The sequence below is a fragment of the Camelina sativa genome, chromosome 11 (assembly GCF_030686135.1).
Source record: "Camelina sativa cultivar CO46 ecotype springtype chromosome 11, ASM3068613v1".
Classification (NCBI taxonomy): Eukaryota; Viridiplantae; Streptophyta; class Magnoliopsida; order Brassicales; family Brassicaceae; genus Camelina; species Camelina sativa.
In genome coordinates, this window is record NC_141890.1 from 2,735,688 (window position 1) to 2,754,090 (window position 18,403).

General features: G+C 39.4%; 6 protein-coding genes across 9 annotated transcripts; 2 read left to right on the forward strand and 4 right to left on the reverse strand.

Moving 5' to 3' along the window:
- Positions 1 to 246: 246 nt before the first annotated feature.
- On the reverse strand, positions 247 to 1,442 carry LOC104721298 (uncharacterized). Its single transcript, XM_010439251.2, has one exon. The coding sequence runs from the start codon at positions 1,440 to 1,442 to the stop codon at positions 486 to 488; it is 957 nt and encodes a 318-aa protein (XP_010437553.1). The 3' UTR covers positions 247 to 485.
- On the reverse strand, positions 247 to 5,856 carry LOC104721296 (DEAD-box ATP-dependent RNA helicase 16). The gene is made up of 14 exons (XM_010439248.3): positions 5,463 to 5,856; positions 5,203 to 5,364; positions 5,014 to 5,103; positions 4,796 to 4,924; positions 4,465 to 4,565; positions 4,252 to 4,363; positions 4,010 to 4,141; positions 3,854 to 3,919; positions 3,585 to 3,770; positions 3,349 to 3,444; positions 3,131 to 3,268; positions 2,976 to 3,058; positions 2,609 to 2,876; positions 247 to 2,515 (listed from the first exon to the last, which is right to left on the reverse strand). Exons 1-14 carry the CDS (start codon positions 5,715 to 5,717, stop codon positions 2,426 to 2,428), a joined length of 1,908 nt encoding a protein of 635 aa, XP_010437550.1. The 5' UTR covers positions 5,718 to 5,856; the 3' UTR covers positions 247 to 2,425.
- Positions 5,486 to 12,265, forward strand: LOC104721300 (xanthine dehydrogenase 1). The gene is made up of 14 exons (XM_010439255.3): positions 5,486 to 6,354; positions 6,722 to 6,821; positions 6,924 to 7,032; positions 7,110 to 8,603; positions 8,709 to 8,951; positions 9,195 to 9,509; positions 9,678 to 9,917; positions 10,079 to 10,363; positions 10,474 to 10,695; positions 10,832 to 10,993; positions 11,076 to 11,210; positions 11,304 to 11,540; positions 11,623 to 11,796; positions 11,876 to 12,265. The coding sequence occupies exons 1-14, from the start codon at positions 6,216 to 6,218 to the stop codon at positions 12,116 to 12,118; spliced, it is 4,098 nt and encodes a 1,365-aa protein (XP_010437557.2). The 5' UTR covers positions 5,486 to 6,215; the 3' UTR covers positions 12,119 to 12,265.
- LOC104721299 (putative amidase At4g34880) lies at positions 12,145 to 15,122 on the reverse strand. 4 transcript variants are annotated; one of them, XR_015572467.1, is made up of 6 exons: positions 14,315 to 15,122; positions 13,637 to 14,099; positions 13,322 to 13,536; positions 13,086 to 13,231; positions 12,748 to 12,949; positions 12,145 to 12,666 (listed from the first exon to the last, which is right to left on the reverse strand). XR_015572467.1 is itself a non-coding variant. In XM_010439254.3 (6 exons), exons 1-6 carry the CDS (start codon positions 14,329 to 14,331, stop codon positions 12,307 to 12,309), a joined length of 1,467 nt encoding a protein of 488 aa, XP_010437556.1. In that variant the 5' UTR covers positions 14,332 to 15,122; the 3' UTR covers positions 12,145 to 12,306. The 4 variants fall into 4 exon arrangements, 2 of the variants coding, with proteins under 2 accessions (XP_010437556.1, XP_010437555.1); XM_010439254.3 differs by having other exon boundaries at positions 13,022 to 13,231; XR_015572466.1 differs by lacking the exon at positions 14,315 to 15,122 and having other exon boundaries at positions 13,637 to 14,293.
- Positions 15,123 to 15,323: 201 nt separating this feature from the next.
- LOC104721303 (xanthine dehydrogenase 1-like) lies at positions 15,324 to 16,564 on the forward strand. Its single transcript, XM_010439257.3, has 4 exons — positions 15,324 to 15,578; positions 15,665 to 15,901; positions 15,977 to 16,150; positions 16,234 to 16,564. The coding sequence occupies exons 1-4, from the start codon at positions 15,486 to 15,488 to the stop codon at positions 16,318 to 16,320; spliced, it is 591 nt and encodes a 196-aa protein (XP_010437559.1). The 5' UTR covers positions 15,324 to 15,485; the 3' UTR covers positions 16,321 to 16,564.
- Positions 16,565 to 16,662: 98 nt separating this feature from the next.
- Positions 16,663 to 17,724, reverse strand: LOC104721302 (peptidyl-prolyl cis-trans isomerase). Its single transcript, XM_010439256.3, has one exon. It carries the CDS (start codon positions 17,400 to 17,402, stop codon positions 16,887 to 16,889), a length of 516 nt encoding a protein of 171 aa, XP_010437558.1. The 5' UTR covers positions 17,403 to 17,724; the 3' UTR covers positions 16,663 to 16,886.
- Between the last annotated feature and the right edge of the window lie 679 nt (positions 17,725 to 18,403).

Here is an 18,403-nt window from a genome sequence, read left to right on the forward strand (position 1 = left end):
GGCCTTAACATAAATGCTAATTGTGAAGAGTTTGTTGATGAATGATGACTGATGAATCATGATTCTTGGTACGTTTGGAAGCAAGCTAATTGTGGCAGAACATAACACAATCAAGGACACCAGCTTGTCCCTCTTTAGTAAAACTCTAAACATCATGTTTCAATTCTTATAAATTTCTAACAAATTAGGTTAATGAGTGGTGCAGAAGTATGTTATATACTTCTTTCTTTATCTTGAGGTTATATATTTATATTAACTATCCATCAAAACATTTTATTCAATAAACTAACAATCTAATCGTATGATACAATCGGATTTACAAATTTAAGGTCTCATGAAAGACAGAGATGACACAGACTCTTTGTAAAGGACGTCGACGAGAATCACACAGACGCTTTGTAACTAATGCAACTAACAATACACGCAACAAATTAAAAACCAAAGAAATATATTGATTCCAAATCCTTGTCAAACTTGGAGATCTATCAAACTTTCCCTTCGATTCTTGCGTGAGTGAGTCCGACGCAAGCATCGACGAAATCATCTTCGATGAAATCAGTTGACAGAATCTGCAACTTATCTCCACATCCCTTGGAAACACACTGAGATATAAAAAGCCTAGCATGTTTTCGGATCCGATCAGTCACCGGTTTAACCCACACAACTGGATTATCTGCTTGCGGCGTAACGGTGTTCTCAACCCGGTAAAAGAATTTTCTAGAAGATATCGATTGCTGCTCGCCTAGATGCTTCAAATTGCTCTGAAATTTCGTCCATGGAAGATCCGTATCAATCCAATTATCTTTTAAGTAATCTGCGTTCCAGAGATGTCCACCACGGCTCGGCTTCGGAGACTCTCTAGGTTTCCAGATGCAAATAACCCTTTTCGGCAAAATCTCTGATACCGGCTTGTTGAACAAGTTATCGTCTTGATGTATCAGAAACTGACCTAACTTGTCCCCCAAGTAAGTCTCGAACTCCGGAGGGTCTTTGTGTCCGAACTCTGTCCTTATCTCTAAGATTATAATCTCCGAGTGAGTCTCCGACAAGAATCTAATGACATCATCGATGACGACATCAACGTCGTATGACGTCAGAATCCCATGACAGATTTGGCGATCCTCCTGCACACGGATATCGAGAACACGCGTCCCGAGGACGAGCTGCTCGTAGATGGAGAGCGTTTGGCATTCAGCTAAGGGACGAGAGATGAGAGGTATTCCGATATCGTTGGTAGCTGAATCGTGCGTTCCTGGCCACACGATCTTGTTAAGAGTTAGTTTCTCCAACGTTAGACCAGCCATCCAGTTTTTTCGATCGGACGGACGGTAGTCATCGCCAGGGAAATGTGAACCATCGGATTTTTCGAGATCGCTTAGGGTTTTTTCCTCATGAGAGACATCTTTTTGCCGGTCGATCTGGTTAGAGATAAACGAGAGCATTGTTTTGAGAGATCGATGAAGATGAGGATGAAGAAGAAGATAAGGTTTCTCTTGTGGTTGAGTTTACGACTTTGTTTGTAGGGTTCACTTATAATTATGAGAGATATCGTGAAGTGTTTGTCTCAAACGTGTGAAACGTTCAATCAAAGAAAGACAAATTATTTGTTGTGGGTTAGTTAGAGTTTTTGACTTCTTAAGTCAAATTTATTGGCTGTATAATTAAAAGTTGCTAACAGTTATGAAATAGAATTTGATTAACGTCATGAACGTCATGATAGTTGTTAGTAAAAACGAATATGCGATGTGTATTTTTACCAAAATCCAACTTGGTCTTTAAAATATATATTAGGTTGTTTCTTTGTCTTTATCTTTTTTCATTGTTAAAGGTTTAGCAGCTATTTTTTTTTTGGTAAAAAAAAAGGTTTAGCTTTAGCAACTATATGCATCATTAGATTTAAATCTGATTTAAAATTTAAAATTAGTTTTTATACTATACATATAACTTTTCGTCGTAGTGTGAACTTTTAATATTTATAATCTATGTAGCATTATATAAGGTAAACTCAACATAATTTGTTATTGTTAACTGTAATTATTTTGGATAATGATATAATTATCAGGATAATGATATAAAATTTCAGTTAAATTTCATTCCGTTAATTTTATATTCAAATTTGGTATGATTTAAGTTATACACAATCTATCGATGACACGTGTGGCAAAAATGCCCGATCAAGAAACGTGCAATGATGGTATAGCCTTATTTAACTATAATATTTTGAGCCCTACAAAGATCGTCGTCATAAGCTTACAAAGATCTAATGTATATCAAACAAAAAACTCAAAAGGCTAATTAATATGCTCACAAATGTTTGAATTCTGTTGCTACAGAATAGAGCTTAAGATGGTATCTCTTTTCTCCGTTCTTCTGTGTGATTTATAACGAGTCAAAATTTGGTTACACTTGAGCAAAACGAAATACCTTAAACTGTCTTCTGTTTCTTTTGTTTGGTCGAGCCATCGCTAGAATCCTTCTTCTGGCCAACGCCGCCACCGTGTCCTCTCTTAGATCCCTGGTTGATTGAAGAAAGCAAACAACAGAGAAAAAAATTAGCACAAATACACAGAAAGCAGAGAAAAAGGAGAAATTCAGTTATGTTTTTTACATTGGGGTTGAAGGTTTTGAGTGGGTCGCCGCCTTTTCTGGAACGTTTCTTGTTTTTGTTGTTGCGACCAGCACCTCCACCAGATCTCCTACTGTTGCCCATTGCAGCTCCAGCTAGCTTCACCGCCTTGCTTGCCTCTTGTGTCTTTAGGTCCACTAGATACTCCGGGATGTCCTTTAAATGTGGTGCAGGTGCAGTCTTACTCAAAGGCTTGTCATGTCTCAACAGATCTAAGTCTCTTGGATTAGCTTCAAAATGAGCTTTTAACCTGAAGAAAGAAATAGCGAAACTAAGAAGATGAAAAAAAACTCAGAATAAACAACTCACACATTAAGAGCTGTTATCGAACAGTAATGTTCTTGCTTACTTTTCGGAGTTGATTATCTCATTCCTCAAATCCTGAGCTCGAGACTCTCGAACCGAAATCTTTGTAACACTCTTTGCCACATCCTGCAAAGACAATTTAACTTTCACTACTTCACTTAATTAAGAAGTAAGCATCTTACTACAGTGATTACTCACCTCAGCTCTATATCTAAGACACTCAACAGCATTTTCGGTCAACAAAGGAAAGGGTGTGATAATATCACTATCTTTGTTCTTGTCGTTTGCTAAGAAGGACTTTATATCTTCAAACCCTTCCATCTCATCAGGAGAAACCTGTGGCAAACAAAGCGATCATTAGACTTGCAAAATTTAAAGGGTTCAAACAAAACGGTATTATTAGATGAGAAACTCACAAGAGAAACAGAAGAACCGCTGCTATATGCTCTCCCTGTACGCCCAATTCTATGAATGTATCCAGTAACACTTTGAGGCATATCAAAGTTTATGACCTGTGCATAAAAAAAGGTTTAAGGAAAGGTTAAAAATCTACAGCAAAGAAAACATGGAACTTTTTTTTCAGTCCCAAACAGCAAAGAGTACAAAAAAATAAAGAAAAGAAAATCCCCTTGGCCAAAGTCACGTAGCATACCGTGTGAACTTTTTTGAAATCAATTCCCCTAACTACACTGAACTCAGCATCCAGCTTTGGTTTGCGACGCTTCTTGCTTTTATTGTTCTCCTCGTTATCCTCACCTTTAGGCTCTTCCTTTTCTTTTTTAGTCTGGCTGTTATCATCCGTCGCAATCAAGTAATCAAAAAGACCTGCATTGAATTGCTGTACAAACATACAGTGATTAATTATGAAACAAAGCTACTTCCAAAAAAAACTAAATCTAGGAGTGTGACTTGGTGACGTACCTCAAGTATATGGAGCCGAGAATTCTGAGGCAACTCCCCATTTAAAATTGCAGACTTGATTCCAAACTGGCGGAAACAAAACAAAATTAATTCAATATTATAATTACAGGTACAGGGTTGCAAATCGGAATGCTCAAAGAGGTGACCAAAACTTACCTTTTCCAAGAATAATTTCAACTTGAAACCCATGTCAATCGTATTAATGAATATCAGAACTTTTTTCTGAACGACCTCTAGCTTCAAGAGAGCAAGAATGTGAAGCAGTTTATCCTGAGCACTGCAAGAAACCTAAGACAAGATAACACACTTATCATCACTAATCAGACCTACAACTGTGAAATTATAAACCAAACATAATGCAAAAATGATTTAAACAAATCTAAGAGAGCGACTCATACCCAAAACTGCTGAACATTACTCGGTACGGGCTCCTCCTTGTCATTATCTTCTGTCAATGTCAAAACGATTGGGTTGTGCAGAATCAATTTCTTCAACTTTTCGACATCAGAACTAAGATTTTGCAAAAGATCTTATTCAGTCAACCATTCAAGAAAAACTTGGGAGAAAAATATGAGTTTAAATAGAATCATTATCATCCATATATGTCTTACCTTGTAGTAGCTGACATAAGAAGGCATTGGCAACGCCTTGGGATTATTGAAGTTACCGACCTTAGATTATCTTCATATCCATATGACAACAAAAGATCTGCCTGATAACAGAATTATACCAACATCTCCTCAAAGAGAGGAATATAAAGGAGAACATGATATATAGAGATGTGGCTCTATTCCACAAAGTGGCTTATATACACAGTATATGTTTACAAGAATATCACATCATGTTACTTCCAGTTAATAGAGTGACTACTTGATTATCTAGCGCGTTTGCAAAACAACCTCTAACAAAGCCACTATTTAAACTGAAATACATATATCATACCTCATCAAGAACCAGAATTTCAAGTGATTCACTGACAGCAGTGGGCTCTAAAACTCCAGCAGCAAAACATTTAGGAATACAAGCAGGTGTGGAGACAAGAATCTCAGGCAGTCCAGCCAATGCATTACGCTGCAAAAGAGATGTTCCAAAGCAAACATTAAAACAAATATAGAAAAATCGATTAAATGCTTTTCAAGATGAGAAAAGCAACAACTAACCATATCAGATGCGGTCATGCTACTAGTCAACTGCACTGCTTTCAACTGAACCCTACACAACTCGATAAGCGAAGAAACCTCTGAGTAGACCTGTATTTCCCCAAGTCAAACCAACATGTCAGATGGCTAATTGAAATCTTTGGAAGTATAGGGAAAAAAAAACATGAAAACAATCGTCCAAAAACAAACCTGCTGGCATAACTCTCGAGATGGAACAAGAATAAACGCAGAAGGAGCAAGCTTCTTCTTACTCCCGGAATCTGCTGAGAATAGCTTCTGAAGCAATGGCAAAAGGTAAGCCAAAGTCTTACCTGAACCCGTCTTTGCCCTAGCAACTATATCTTTTCCTTCCTAGAAGAACAACAACAGAGACAATCAAAACCAGTACCACAAAACAAAACCATCAAAATTTACAAAAAAGGTTGAGACTTTATTGTATTTATATTTACCAGAATGTAAGGAACGGCTGATTGCTGAATAAGAGTGGGTTTCTCTATACCCTTTTTAGTTAGGGCACGAATTAGACGAGAATCAAGCCCTAGCTCTTCGAAACTCTTATCTACATCTTCTTCTACTTTTTCTTCTTCTTCTTCTTCTTCTTCTTCTCCGACGTTTCTCTGTTCTTCTACTTCTTCTGCTTCCTCAACCTCGTCCATCACTTCCGGGTTCACATCCTCCACAGGTTTCACCTTCGTCTTACTCATGGAATCAGAAGGGCAGGCTCAAAAGTTCGAGTTAAGAAGATCGAACAAAAACTTTAGAGAAATGCAAAAGACTTTCACTTTAGGTCTTGAGAGGAAAATAAATATTCCGAAGAAGCTTAGCTAACCTAGGAGGAGGCGCGGAGCTTGAAAGCGGCGGAGAGGAGCTAGAAGAAGAAGAAGAGTTTTTGGGCTTTTTGTAGTGGGCTTTTATTAAATGGGCTTTGTTATTTTCGAAATACACCTGTTATTTAATTTTTATCTTTTTTTCTTCTACTCTGTTTTTAATATAATAAAATTAATTAAATGCCTACACAGTTGATGATGAGGATGGTGATGAAGAGATGCGTGTTCGGTGGAAGCTCTCAGAAAGAAACGATTTGTATAAAATGTTTGTTTCGTCTCTATTTGAGCTTTGACTTGGGAGTTATCAACTTCGCCACGATCCCAATCGTGTAATACGAAATCAACCGACTTTTTTTTTTTGTTTTCAATTGAGAAATGGGTTCACTGAGAAAGGACGGAGAGATGGAGCAGATCCGAGACGAGGAGCTTAGGGAGGCTATACTGTACGTTAATGGTGTTCGTAGAGTTTTGACTGATGGATTAGCTCATATGACGCTTCTTGAATATCTCAGAGGTGCGTTACTATTGGCTGATCCTAGTGTTGTTGGGGATGATTCAAAAGTACTCAAACAAGTTCAATTTTTTTTTTTTCAACTCTATTTTATGATTGAAACAGAATCAGTATCTGAGACTAATTCCTACAGGCTACAGTATTATGTTAAAGAAAAAAAGAATATGCCTTTAAGTATGTATCACTTAGCTGAGTTGTAAATTTCAGATTTTTACAAATCCAGATTATGTTTAATTGTGCTGTTACTAGGTGTCTTTATGTCTCTTAGTTCGAAAAAGGAAAAAAGTAAGTGATTTGAGTATGCAATTAGTAAGATTATGCTCCAAGAGCGAGATTCTAACTTCAAAAATGCGTTTTTTGTTTCCTTTAGATTTAGGATTGACCGGGACAAAGCTGGGATGCGGTGAAGGTGGTTGTGGGGCTTGCACGGTGATGGTGTCTAGTTATGACACCAATTCAAAGACTTGTGTGTACGTATCTTTATTTTCTCCTCTGATATGTTGGCTGTGCTTTACTACAAGTCTGCGCTCTTATTGATTATTTCTCTGTTCATGTGGAAAATGTTATTGCAGGCATTATGCTGTCAACGCATGCTTAGCACCTATCTATTCTGTAGAAGGAATGCATGTAATATCCATTGAGGGAGTTGGGCATCGCAAACTTGGCTTGCACCCAGTCCAAGTAAGTTTTACTTCTTTCAAGTTCTTCTTATTTCTGGAGATTCTTTGTCACTGTAGTGATGATCTTAATTCTTGCAGGAGTCTTTGGCATCCTCTCATGGTTCCCAATGTGGGTTTTGTACTCCTGGGTTTATCATGTCGATGTATGCGTTACTGAGGTCGAGTAAAAGCTCACCTTGTGAGGAGGAGATTGAAGAATGTCTTGCTGGAAATCTTTGTCGTTGTACTGGTTATCGACCCATCGTTGATGCTTTTCGGGTTTTTGCAAAATCCAATGATGCTCTGTACAGTGGTGTGTCTTCGCTTAGCCTTCAAGACGGTTCAAGTATTTGCCCTTCTACTGGCAAACCTTGTTCTTGTGGATCAAAAACAACAAATGGAGAGGCCAATTGTAATGGAGATAAATTTCAGTCCATATCTTATAGTGACATAGACGGAGCTAAGTATACAGAAAAGGAGCTTATCTTTCCCCCTGAACTTTTGCTGCGGAAGTTAGTTCCTTTAAAGTTAAGGGGAAATGGTGGGATTGCCTGGTACAGACCCGTAACTCTTCAGAACTTGCTTGAGCTCAAAGCAAATTATCCTGATGCAAAACTACTGGTTGGTAATACGGAGGTGGGAATTGAAATGAGACTGAAGAGGTTGCAGTATCAGGTGTTGATCTCTGTTGCTCAAGTCCCCGAACTCAATGCATTGAATGTCAATGACAATGGGGTAGAGGTTGGTTCAGCTTTGAGACTTTCTGAACTCCTGAGGTTATTCAGGAAGGTAGTAAAGGAGCGTCCTGCACATGAAACTTCAGCATGCAAGGCTTTTATTGAACAGCTGAAGTGGTTTGCTGGGACACAAATAAGAAATGTAGCTTGCATTGGTGGAAACATCTGTACAGCTAGTCCAATATCTGATTTAAATCCTCTTTGGATGGCTTCTAGAGCAGAGTTTCGGGTAATCAACTGCTTTGGAGATGTTAGATCGATACCTGCAAAAGATTTCTTCCTTGGCTATCGTAAAGTAGATATGGGAAGCAACGAGATCTTGTTGTCGGTATTCCTTCCATGGACAAGGCCCTTAGAGTATGTGAAAGAATTTAAGCAGGCCCATCGCAGGGATGATGATATAGCTATTGTCAATGGTGGAATGCGTGTGTTTCTTGAGCAGAAGGGACAACAATTATTGGTTTCTGATGCTTCAATTTCTTACGGTGGTGTGGCTCCCCTTTCGTTGTGTGCAAGAAAGACTGCAGAATTTTTAATTGGAAAGAATTGGAGTAAAGATCTTCTGCAAGATGCGCTTGAGGTCATACAGAAAGATGTCTTGATTAAGGAAGATGCTCCTGGAGGAATGGTGGAATTTCGGAAATCTCTTACCCTAAGCTTCTTCTTTAAATTTTTCTTATGGGTTTCTCATCATGTACATAACGTAAATCCCACGGTAGAGACCTTCCCACCCTCCCATATGTCAGCTGTGCAACCTGTTTCTCGGTGTTCTAGAATTGGGAAACAAGACTATGAGACAGTAATGCAGGGAACATCTGTTGGCTCGTCGGAGGTCCATCTTTCAGCGAGAATGCAGGTATGCTGATAGTTGGAAGGTCCATCCTTCGGTGTCATTCGTTATACGTTTATGAATAGTGACTAGTTTACTAGTTTATCTCAACATTCTTATTATTTCATGTAGGTCACAGGGGAAGCAGAATATACTGATGATACACCAGTACCTCCTAATACCTTACATGCTGCCTTTGTGCTTAGCAAAGTGCCACATGCCCGCATCCTTTCAATTGATGATTCGGCAGCCAAATCTTCACCTGGTTTTGTTGGTCTGTTTCTTGCCAAAGATATTCCCGGGGATAATATGATTGGAGCAATTGTTGCCGACGAAGAATTATTTGCTACCGATGTGGTCACATGTGTGGGACAAGTAAGAATATTTGAAACCTAAAGTTTTATATTTTCTTTAGCTCTTCCATATAGCTTCTCTGTCTTAGTAGAAGTGTCACACGCAAAACTGTTTGTGCTTCTTATCACCAGAAAGTGAACGAGCAAGGTTTTTTTTATCTCAAAAAAAGTAAATGAAAGTCCTCATATAGATTCAGTGACTTTGTCAGATATATTTATATCTTTGGCTCCCAATTATTTCATTAAATTGACTTTGGTATCTCAGGTCATTGGTGTGGTTGTCGCGGATACACATGAAAATGCAAAAGATGCAGCAGGAAAAGTTGACGTTAGTTATGAGGAACTACCAGCAATATTATCAATTAAGGAGGCTATTAATGCTAAAAGTTTCCATCCGAACACAGAGAAAAGGCTAAGTAAAGGGGATGTCGAGCTGTGCTTTCAATCTGGTCTGTGTGACAGGATAATAGAGGGAGAGGTTCAAATGGGTGGTCAGGAACACTTCTACTTGGAGCCTAATGGTAGTTTGGTTTGGACAGTAGATGGAGGCAACGAAGTTCATATGATTTCATCCACACAGGTACGCATATTATTAGTGTACTGCCATATACTTGACTGAGTGAAATTTTCTTTGATTCATGCTTTGTACGTCCAGTACATGACCATCAGCTCCCTGTAAGCGAGAACCATTAGATATTACATGATAATGTTGTCTCTTCTTAAGAAAATGGTTGTGATTTATATGCAGGCTCCTCAAAAGCACCAGAAATATGTGTCTCATGTTCTTGGTCTTCCAATGTCTAAAGTGGTATGCAAAACGAAACGAATTGGCGGTGGTTTTGGTGGTAAAGAAACAAGATCAGCTTTCATTGCTGCTGCAGCTTCTGTTCCTTCCTACCTATTGAATCGACCTGTGAAACTCATACTGGACAGAGATGTGGACATGATGATAACTGGTCATCGTCATAGTTTCCTTGGAAAGTACAAGGTATTTCCAGTTTTTCCCCAAAATTTAAGGCAGTGGACTCCACTAGTAAGCTGACAATGAAATGGAAAGGAGTGAAAACAGTTGAAAGTAGAAGAAACAGTATTTATGGATTGTTAGACAAACTAAAGATTTCCATTATATTGTGTTCTGCTATCCTACAGGTTGGATTTACGAACGAAGGAAAAATATTGGCGTTGGACCTTGAAATCTACAACAATGGTGGCAACTCTTTGGATCTCTCCCTTTCCATTCTTGAGCGTGCCATGTTTCACTCGGATAATGTTTATGAGATCCCGCATGTGAGGATCATAGGGAGTGTTTGCTTTACAAATTTTCCCAGCAACACTGCTTTCCGAGGGTTTGGAGGTCCCCAAGGTATGCTTATAACTGAAAACTGGATTCAGAGAATCGCAGCTGAGCTTGATAAAAGCCCTGAAGAAATCAAAGTGAGTTGAAAATTTCGAAACATCTTCATCTCCTGAAAGCTTGTAGGAATTTTTCCTCCTTATGTCAGTTGTATTCTTAAATGTTTTCTGGTATATTTACTTTACTTTAGGAGATGAACTTTCAAGTGGAAGGATCGATCACACATTACTCTCAGTCTCTTGAGCACTGCACATTGCATCAGCTCTGGAAAGAGCTGAAAGCATCCTGCAACTTCTTAAAGGCTCGTCAAGAAGCTGACGAGTTTAATAGTCAGAATCGGTGGAAAAAGCGTGGTGTAGCTATGGTTCCCACTAAATTTGGCATATCATTTACCACAAAGTTCATGAATCAGGTAATCCTTGTCTGAAAGTGGATCCTTTTTCTTTCAAATTTAGACTGAAAACGATAAGATAAAATGAGCCATGGAAATTTCACCATTGCTGGCAAAGCTAAAATCTGGACTTTGAGATACTTATGTGGCTATGTAGGCTGGGGCTCTCGTTCATGTTTACACAGATGGGACGGTTTTGGTGACTCATGGAGGTGTGGAGATGGGTCAAGGATTGCATACAAAGGTCGCTCAAGTTGCTGCATCTGCCTTTAACATTCCACTTAGTTCAGTTTTCGTGTCAGAGACAAGCACTGACAAGGTACAAGCAGCGTAGTTTGGGCGGAGACATAATCAGACAAAACTGTTCTTACTATCTTAACGTTTTGATTGTCTCGTTATAGGTTCCAAATGCCTCACCAACTGCTGCTTCTGCGAGCTCCGATATGTATGGTGCTGCAGTATTAGACGCTTGTGAGCAGATTATAGCAAGAATGGAGCCTGTTGCATCTAAGCACAATTTCAACACATTCGCTGAGGTACTCTTTCTCTCTTGCAATTTTTGATATAAACTCAGAACAGCTTGATGCCAATATTGATATAAAACTGTCCTTTCTTCGGAGTGTATGTAGCTAGTAAGTGCCTGCTACTTTCAACGGATAGACCTATCAGCTCATGGTTTTCACATTGTTCCTGATATTGGATTTGACTGGATATCTGGAAAAGGAAACGCATTTAGATATTACACATATGGAGCTGCCTTTGCTGAAGTTGAGATAGATACTTTAACTGGTGATTTTCACACAAGAGCAGCTGATATAATGTTGGACCTCGGATTTTCTCTTAACCCAGCTATTGATGTTGGACAAGTGCGTGTTCTTCTCTCAAGCTCCTATGCTTTGTTGCAATCTTTTAAAAGAATAGTGTTGTATCTGAAATCATTATTTACAGATAGAAGGAGCGTTTGTACAAGGACTGGGTTGGGTAGCTTTAGAAGAACTAAAATGGGGAGATGCAGCTCATAAATGGATCAAACCAGGAAGTTTACTCACTTGCGGACCCGGAAACTACAAAATACCTTCTATTAACGACATGCCATTCAACCTCAATGTTTCTCTTCTCAAGGTAAGCAACTATAAGAAGAAGCTTTAAATTGGTAGCAACACATGTGAAGCTGAACCTAAGATTTACTCCATTAACTCAGGGGAATCCGAATAGAAAGGCAATACATTCATCTAAAGCAGTGGGTGAGCCACCGTTCTTTCTTGCATCATCTGTTTTCTTTGCAATAAAGGAAGCGATTAAAGCGGCTAGAACCGAGGTGGGTCTTACCGACTGGTTCCCTCTGGAGAGTCCAGCGACGCCAGAGCGTATTAGGATGGCTTGTTTGGACGAGTTTTCAGCCCCTTTTGTAAGTTCAGATTTCTCCCCCAAGCTTAGTGTTTGAACTTTGTAACTTTTAAGATTCATTCAAGGGGAAAAGAACGATCATTTTATTGTGAGAAAGTCATATCTGTAAGTTATTTCCAGTCTCCAAAGAAATGTAACATTACACAGATACATTTACCAATACAGAAAGAAAATCATTACCAAAGATATGTTTCCAAATCAACAACTTTGTTGTCTACAAGAGCCTCAAGCTATGAAACCTGTGGGTGGCTTCCTGATCAAAGTTGCTTGTTCGAAGCCATAAGCAATCTCAATGAGCTTTGGCTCTGAGAATCTCAATCCTCCAAAGTTAATCCCAAATGGAACTCCTTCACTATCATACCCTGCAGGGACATTGATTCCTGGATACCCTCCAATGGCGAGGACAGAGCTCAATGTTGAACCAAGCGCCACTATTGCATCTAACTTCTGCTCTTTCATTAACTTTTCGATTCCATTTCTCGAAAGTTCTTCCATTCTCTGCAACGCTGCTTTCTCTTTCTCACCCATTCCATTAGTGGCTTCCGCTGCAATGAACACATCTTGTCCCCATTCTTTCACTTTTTCCTGTGTTTTTTCTTCAATTCAATGATCGCATTTGTTCAAGTAACCAAACAAGGTAAATTCGTTTGAAAGCTTAGTCCTTACCTGTTCAGCAAATTCCTCGTTGTAGGCAATAATAACATCTGCTAAGGAACGGACTGGTGATTCCACAAGCTCTTTGAGATATGCATTGAGAGACATCTTAAACTCAGCCAAAAGTGCTATCTCTTCACCACTATGAGTCGCACTGACAATGACTTTCATGTTTGGTATTGTCAGGTTGTTAATGACGATAGCGCCTTTTCGTCTTCATCCAAGAAAAAAAACAGAAATAGATACATTGTTCTCAATTGATAAATCAACTTATAATAAATATTACCTTAATGTTTTGATGTGATGATCAATACGAGAAGAGTTCTGCATTACAATCCCCAATCTCTTACCTTTGAGGCCACTAGCTGTCAGAAACTGCTTGTAACCACCTTCAGGTATGAACTCGGATGCAGCTCTTGTTGCCTCGTCCAATGGATCATAACCCACTATAGCATCAAGGAGATGAACAGCATCGGAAACTGTCCTACAAATCGTCCTAATAACATTGCAAGACATAGAGAAACACTCAGCAAAATGGTACACAAATCAAATAGTTAGTAGTGGTGGGTGCTCACAAGTCTCTCACCCAATACTGTCCTGTCTCAAGGAGATGGGAACTACTCCGGCTCGGCTCGTGAGCCCGACAGTCGGTTTAATCCCGACCACAGAGTTCTGGCTTGCTGGAGAAAGAATAGAACCATCAGTTTCAGTCCCTAGTGACAATGCCACAAGATTGGCTGCTACAGATATAGCTGATCCACTACTTGACCCAGACGGATTTGCTGATAAAACATATGGATTCTGCAGCATTTTAAAGATTTGGTGAAACTTTTTGTAAGACTTTTGGTTTACCAAATATATATTGATGGAAAATTGAATCTCATGAGATGAAGAAAGTAACCTTTCCTTGAAGGCCACGTGCGCTCCAACCATCTGGGATGGAGAAAGATCGAAAATGAGCCCATTCGCTTAAGCTGGCTTTGCCTAAGATGACAGCACCTGATTCTCTCAGTCTCTTGACAACACCAGCGTCTCGAGGCACAACTGAACCAAGTAAAGCCAAGGAACCAGCAGTGGTGTTAAGCTTGTCCTTGGTGGAGATGGAATCCTTGAGCAGAACCGGAACACCATGCAAGATTGGAAGGTTATAAGTAGCGTTTTTAAGGTCACGTTCTCTGTCTGCGATCTCTGCTTGGATCAACGCGTCTGGATTCGTCTCAATGACAGCGTGGAGTATTGGATTGAGTTTGGAGATTGCTTCGAGATACAACTCCACAAGCTGCTTTGATGTTAGTCGTTTCTCCTTGAAAGCAAGTCTGATGTCTTCAATGGTGGCTTCTTGGATCGAGAACGTTGAGGCAAGCCTAATATGAGAGGCAGATACAAATGACAGAAGAAGAACATAAGGAAAAAGAAGAGATGAGAAGAAGATGAAACGAAGAGCAACCATGGCTAGAGTCTAGAGAAAGAAAGAGAAATAGTCAACGCCAAGAAGCCTTTGCCCTCTCTCTCTGCTTTTAAGGTTTATCTAACAAACAAGTTGATATAAATAAAAGGAAAGATGAAGAAGTAAAACAACCTAAAGCAAGCCACCATTCTTCATAAGATCTCAAGGTCTCCAAATCAGCAACTTTGTTGACTACAACTGCCTTAAGCTTCGAACTAGGGTGGCTTCCTAATGAGAGTTGCTTGTTGGAAGCCATAAGCAATCTCAATGAGCTTTTGGCTCTGTAAAATCTCAATCCTCCAAAGCTAATCCCAAATGGAACTCCTTCACTATCATACCCTGCAGGGACATTAATTCCTGGATACCCTCCAATGGCGTTGAACCTAGCTCCACTAAATCGTTGTCTTTCATTAGCTGCTCTCGATTCCATTCCTCGAAAGTTCTTCCAAGTTCTGCAACGCTGCTTTCTCTTTCTCACCAATTCCATTGGTAGCTTATGCTGCAAGGAGTAGCTCTTGTCCCCATTCTTTCACCATTTCATTTATTTTTTTTCGATTCAATGATCACACTTGAAACTCTGATCCCGACCACCGAGTTGTGAGACTCGCAGGACAGAGAATGGAACCATTAGTTTCAGTCCCCAATTGAAACAGCCACAAGATTAGCCGCCACTAATATACCTGATCCACACGGATTCTCTGAGTCACAGACATGTTTGAAAGCTGCAGATCAGTTGACGTCTCTGAGGTCACGTTCTGTGTCTAGGATCTCTGCTTGGGTCAACGTGTCTTGATTCGTCTCGATGACTGCATTGAGTCTCGAGATTTCTTTTAGATACAACTCGACGAGCTACTTTTGACGTTACTCTTTCCTCCTTGAAAGCAAGTCTAATGTCTTCAAATCAATGGTGGCTTCTCTCGGATTGAGAATGTTGAGAGTTGAGCATCACGTACGTGAGAGCTATAAGAAGAAGAAGAAGATGAAGATAGTGTTTTGGGCTTTTATTAAATGGGCTTTTTGATGTTTTTAAGTTCGCACTCTATTTTAAATGTAATAAAATAATAAATGTCGGTACAATTTTATAATTGGATAATGCTATCCGAAAGAAACGTTTTTTGAGTTTTCATTTTCAACTTGACCAATAGTATTATTATTAGACTATTTTAGTAAGGATACGACGAAATCAACCGACTATTTTTTTTTTTTTGCCATTTGAGGAAATGGGTTCACTGACACTGAGCAAGGACGGAGAGATGGAGCATATCCAAATGCCTCACCAACTGCTGCTTCTGCGAGCTCTGATATGTATGGTGCTGCAGTATTAGACGCTTGTGAGCAGATTATAGCAAGAATGGAGCCTGTTGCATCTAAGCACAATCTCAACACATTCACTGAGGTACCCTGTTGCAATTTGATAGAAACTCAGAAAGATCTTGATGCATATTCTGATGAAAAACTCTCCTTTCCTCTGAGTGTATGTAGCTAGTAAGTGCCTGCTACTTTCAACGGATAGACCTATCAGCTCATGGTTTTCACATTGTTCCTGAAATTGACTTTGACTGGACATCTGGAAAAGGGAACGCATATAGGTATTACACATATGGAGCTGCCTTTGCAGAAGTAGAGATAGATACATTAACTGGCGATTTTCACACAAGAGCAGCTGATGTAATGTTGGACCTCGGATATTCTCTTAATCCAGCCATTGATGTTGGACAAGTGCGTGATCTTCTCTCAATCGTCTATGCTTTCTTTCTTGCAAAAAAGTGTTGTATCTGAAATAACTATTTACAGATAGAAGGAGCGTTTGTGCAAGGACTGGGTTGGGTAGCTTTAGAAGAACTCAAATGGGGAGATGCAGCTCATAAATGGATTAAACCAGGAAGTTTACTTACTTGTGGACCCGGGAACTACAAAATACCTTCCATTAACGACATGCCGTTCCACCTCAATGTTTCTCTGCTCAAGGTATGCAACTATATGAACAAAGCTTTAAAACTGGTAGCAACACATTTGAAATTCAACCTGAGATTATACTTTTGTTAAATCAGGGAATCCGAATAGAAAGGCAATACATTCATCTAAAGCAGTGGGTGAGCCACCGTTCTTTCTTGCAGCATCGGTCTTCTTTGCGATAAAGGAAGCGGTCAAAGCGGCTAGAACCGAGGTGGGTCTCACCGACTGGTTCCCGCTGGAGACTCCAGCCACTCCAGAGCGTATCAGGATGGCTTGTTATGATGAGTTTTCAGCCCCTTTTGTAAGTTCAGATTTCTCCCCTAAGCTTAGTGTTTGAACTTTAAATTTCTTCATCAGAGGGGAAAAGATCAATCAATCTATTGTGAGAAACTTTCATATCTGTAAGTTATTTCCAGTCTTACATTATACAGAGTGCATTACCTAGACAAAGAAACAAATCAATACCAAGATATGTGAATGTAACATTGCACGAAGCAGGAATTGGTAGAGATGAGATAACAATATCTAGAAAAGCTTGTAACTTTTATTCAAGGTGTAGTCAAATTTCAAAAACCCTACACAAAGGGTTTTTACAAACTCGAAACGATCCCAAATCAGAAAAACACTCAAACCCTAGATAACTAGAGAGGAAGGAAGTAAACAACAAAACCAAAAGCAAAAGACACCATTATTCATTAAAAAAAAAAAAAAAGATCAAGGTGTCTCTCTCTTACACACACTCTCAGATCTAAAGCTGACCACAATTCTCAACAACCACACGCTTCGAGGTCCTTCCAGACTCAGATCCAACCTTCTCAATCGCCCTCACCACATCCAAACCTTCAACGACTTGACCAAACACAACGTGCTTCCCATCTAGCCACGAGGTCTTCTCAGTACAGATGAAGAACTGAGATCCGTTAGTGTTGGGACCAGAGTTAGCCATGGAGAGAATCCCAGCTCCGGTATGCTTCTTGACAAAGTTCTCGTCTTTGAACTTAGCTCCGTAGATCGACTCACCACCGGTTCCATTCCCGGCGGTGAAATCACCTCCTTGGCACATGAACCCAGGAATCACACGGTGAAAGCTTGAACCTTTGTAGTGAAGCGGCTTGCCCATCCTCCCGACTCCTTTCTCGCCGGTGCAGAGAGCTCTGAAATTCTCGGCTGTGTCTGGGGTAGTGTCAGCGAAAAGCTCCATCACGATACGACCGGCGGATGCACCGCCTAGACTCATGTCGAAGAAAACTTTAGGGTTCGGCATTCTTTTTTTTTTTGTTGGGGAGAGATTTGAAAGATTGAGAGAAGAATTGAAGATTGGGTTTGTGAATTGAAGTTGTTGAAATTAGGGTTCTTATAGAGAAGGGGATTTAATTTTTCAAAGCGGTGAATCTGAAAAAGGAAATTATATTAATGGCCGTCGATTGAAGACACGTGTAGGGTTTGAAGATCAACCGTGGTTAAATCGAATCTGACTAGGGTTTTTTAAGTCGCGTGGATCCGAGGCTCCCTTACTTTTTTAGATAGACCGACCACATTACGGCGTTGAAGTTTAGGTGTGGGCCGAAAGCAAAAAAAGCAAAAAGCCCATTATCTTATTTTATTGGCTACTACTATATATATATATATATATATTTTTTTTTTTTTTGGTTGCCACACTCGTTCTTCGATTCTATTGAGACCACTCGATTGTATTGGAGAGTACACACCATTTAAGTCATGTTGGTTGGTGGTGATTATCTATCAGCACGTGAACACTTGTGTACGATGGGATATTTACTAGATTCACGATCTTATTTTCATCGAACAATATGAATGAATGATCTTACTTATTATGACTTACATGGCTACATTGGACGTCAACGTTTTATGATGAGTAGAAGTAATCATGAGCTGAAATGTTCACATCTTTTATTTCGTTAGTTTTAGTATACAACATGTTCCGTAATCACTATATTTTTTAGACTATGACCCCACTCATATTCTACAAAATAAGAATGTAGGAGACAAATTAAAAGATAAGTTTAATAATTTACGTGGAATGAGACTGATTATGCCTTGGTGGGATTATTAGGTGAGGTCTCACTTTTTGAACTAGATTAGGCCGGGCCACTTTCTATTGTTTGCCAAAGTGATTATTTTGAGATTATATGTTTCAAGTCACATCATTGTGTGAAAATGCAAACCGAATAAAACTACCTTCGTACAATATGCATCATCAATTCTTAATCATATAAGGGTTTTTTTTAAGATCCCAAGCGACTC

Bases quoted from the DNA above. Each gene is read 5' to 3' on its own strand.
- LOC104721298 (XM_010439251.2), bottom strand. From the start codon at position 1,442: ATGCTCTCGTTTATCTCTAACCAGATCGACCGGCAAAAAGATGTCTCT.
- LOC104721296 (XM_010439248.3), bottom strand. From the start codon at position 5,717: ATGAGTAAGACGAAGGTGAAACCTGTGGAGGATGTGAACCCGGAAGTG. The intron at 4,566-4,795 runs GTATGATATATG...TTCTGTTATCAG, and splicing joins AAATTCTGGTTCTTGATGAG to GCAGATCTTTTGTTGTCATA. The intron at 3,269-3,348 runs GTGAGTTTCTCA...TGTTTGCCACAG, and splicing joins GCGGTTCTTCTGTTTCTCTT to GTTTCTCCTGATGAGATGGA.
- LOC104721300 (XM_010439255.3), top strand. From the start codon at position 6,216: ATGGGTTCACTGAGAAAGGACGGAGAGATGGAGCAGATCCGAGACGAG. The intron at 10,696-10,831 runs GTAATCCTTGTC...GTGGCTATGTAG, and splicing joins CCACAAAGTTCATGAATCAG to GCTGGGGCTCTCGTTCATGT. The intron at 11,797-11,875 runs GTAAGCAACTAT...CCATTAACTCAG, and splicing joins TCAATGTTTCTCTTCTCAAG to GGGAATCCGAATAGAAAGGC.
- LOC104721299 (XM_010439253.3), bottom strand. From the start codon at position 14,185: ATGGTTGCTCTTCGTTTCATCTTCTTCTCATCTCTTCTTTTTCCTTAT. The intron at 13,232-13,321 runs GTGAGAGACTTG...CAATGTTATTAG, and splicing joins TTGAGACAGGACAGTATTGG to GACGATTTGTAGGACAGTTT. The intron at 12,950-13,021 runs GTAATATTTATT...TCTTGGATGAAG, and splicing joins CATCACATCAAAACATTAAG to ACGAAAAGGCGCTATCGTCA.
- LOC104721303 (XM_010439257.3), top strand. From the start codon at position 15,486: ATGTATGGTGCTGCAGTATTAGACGCTTGTGAGCAGATTATAGCAAGA. The intron at 15,902-15,976 runs GTGCGTGATCTT...AACTATTTACAG, and splicing joins CAGCCATTGATGTTGGACAA to ATAGAAGGAGCGTTTGTGCA. The intron at 16,151-16,233 runs GTATGCAACTAT...TTGTTAAATCAG, and splicing joins TCAATGTTTCTCTGCTCAAG to GGAATCCGAATAGAAAGGCA.
- LOC104721302 (XM_010439256.3), bottom strand. From the start codon at position 17,402: ATGCCGAACCCTAAAGTTTTCTTCGACATGAGTCTAGGCGGTGCATCC.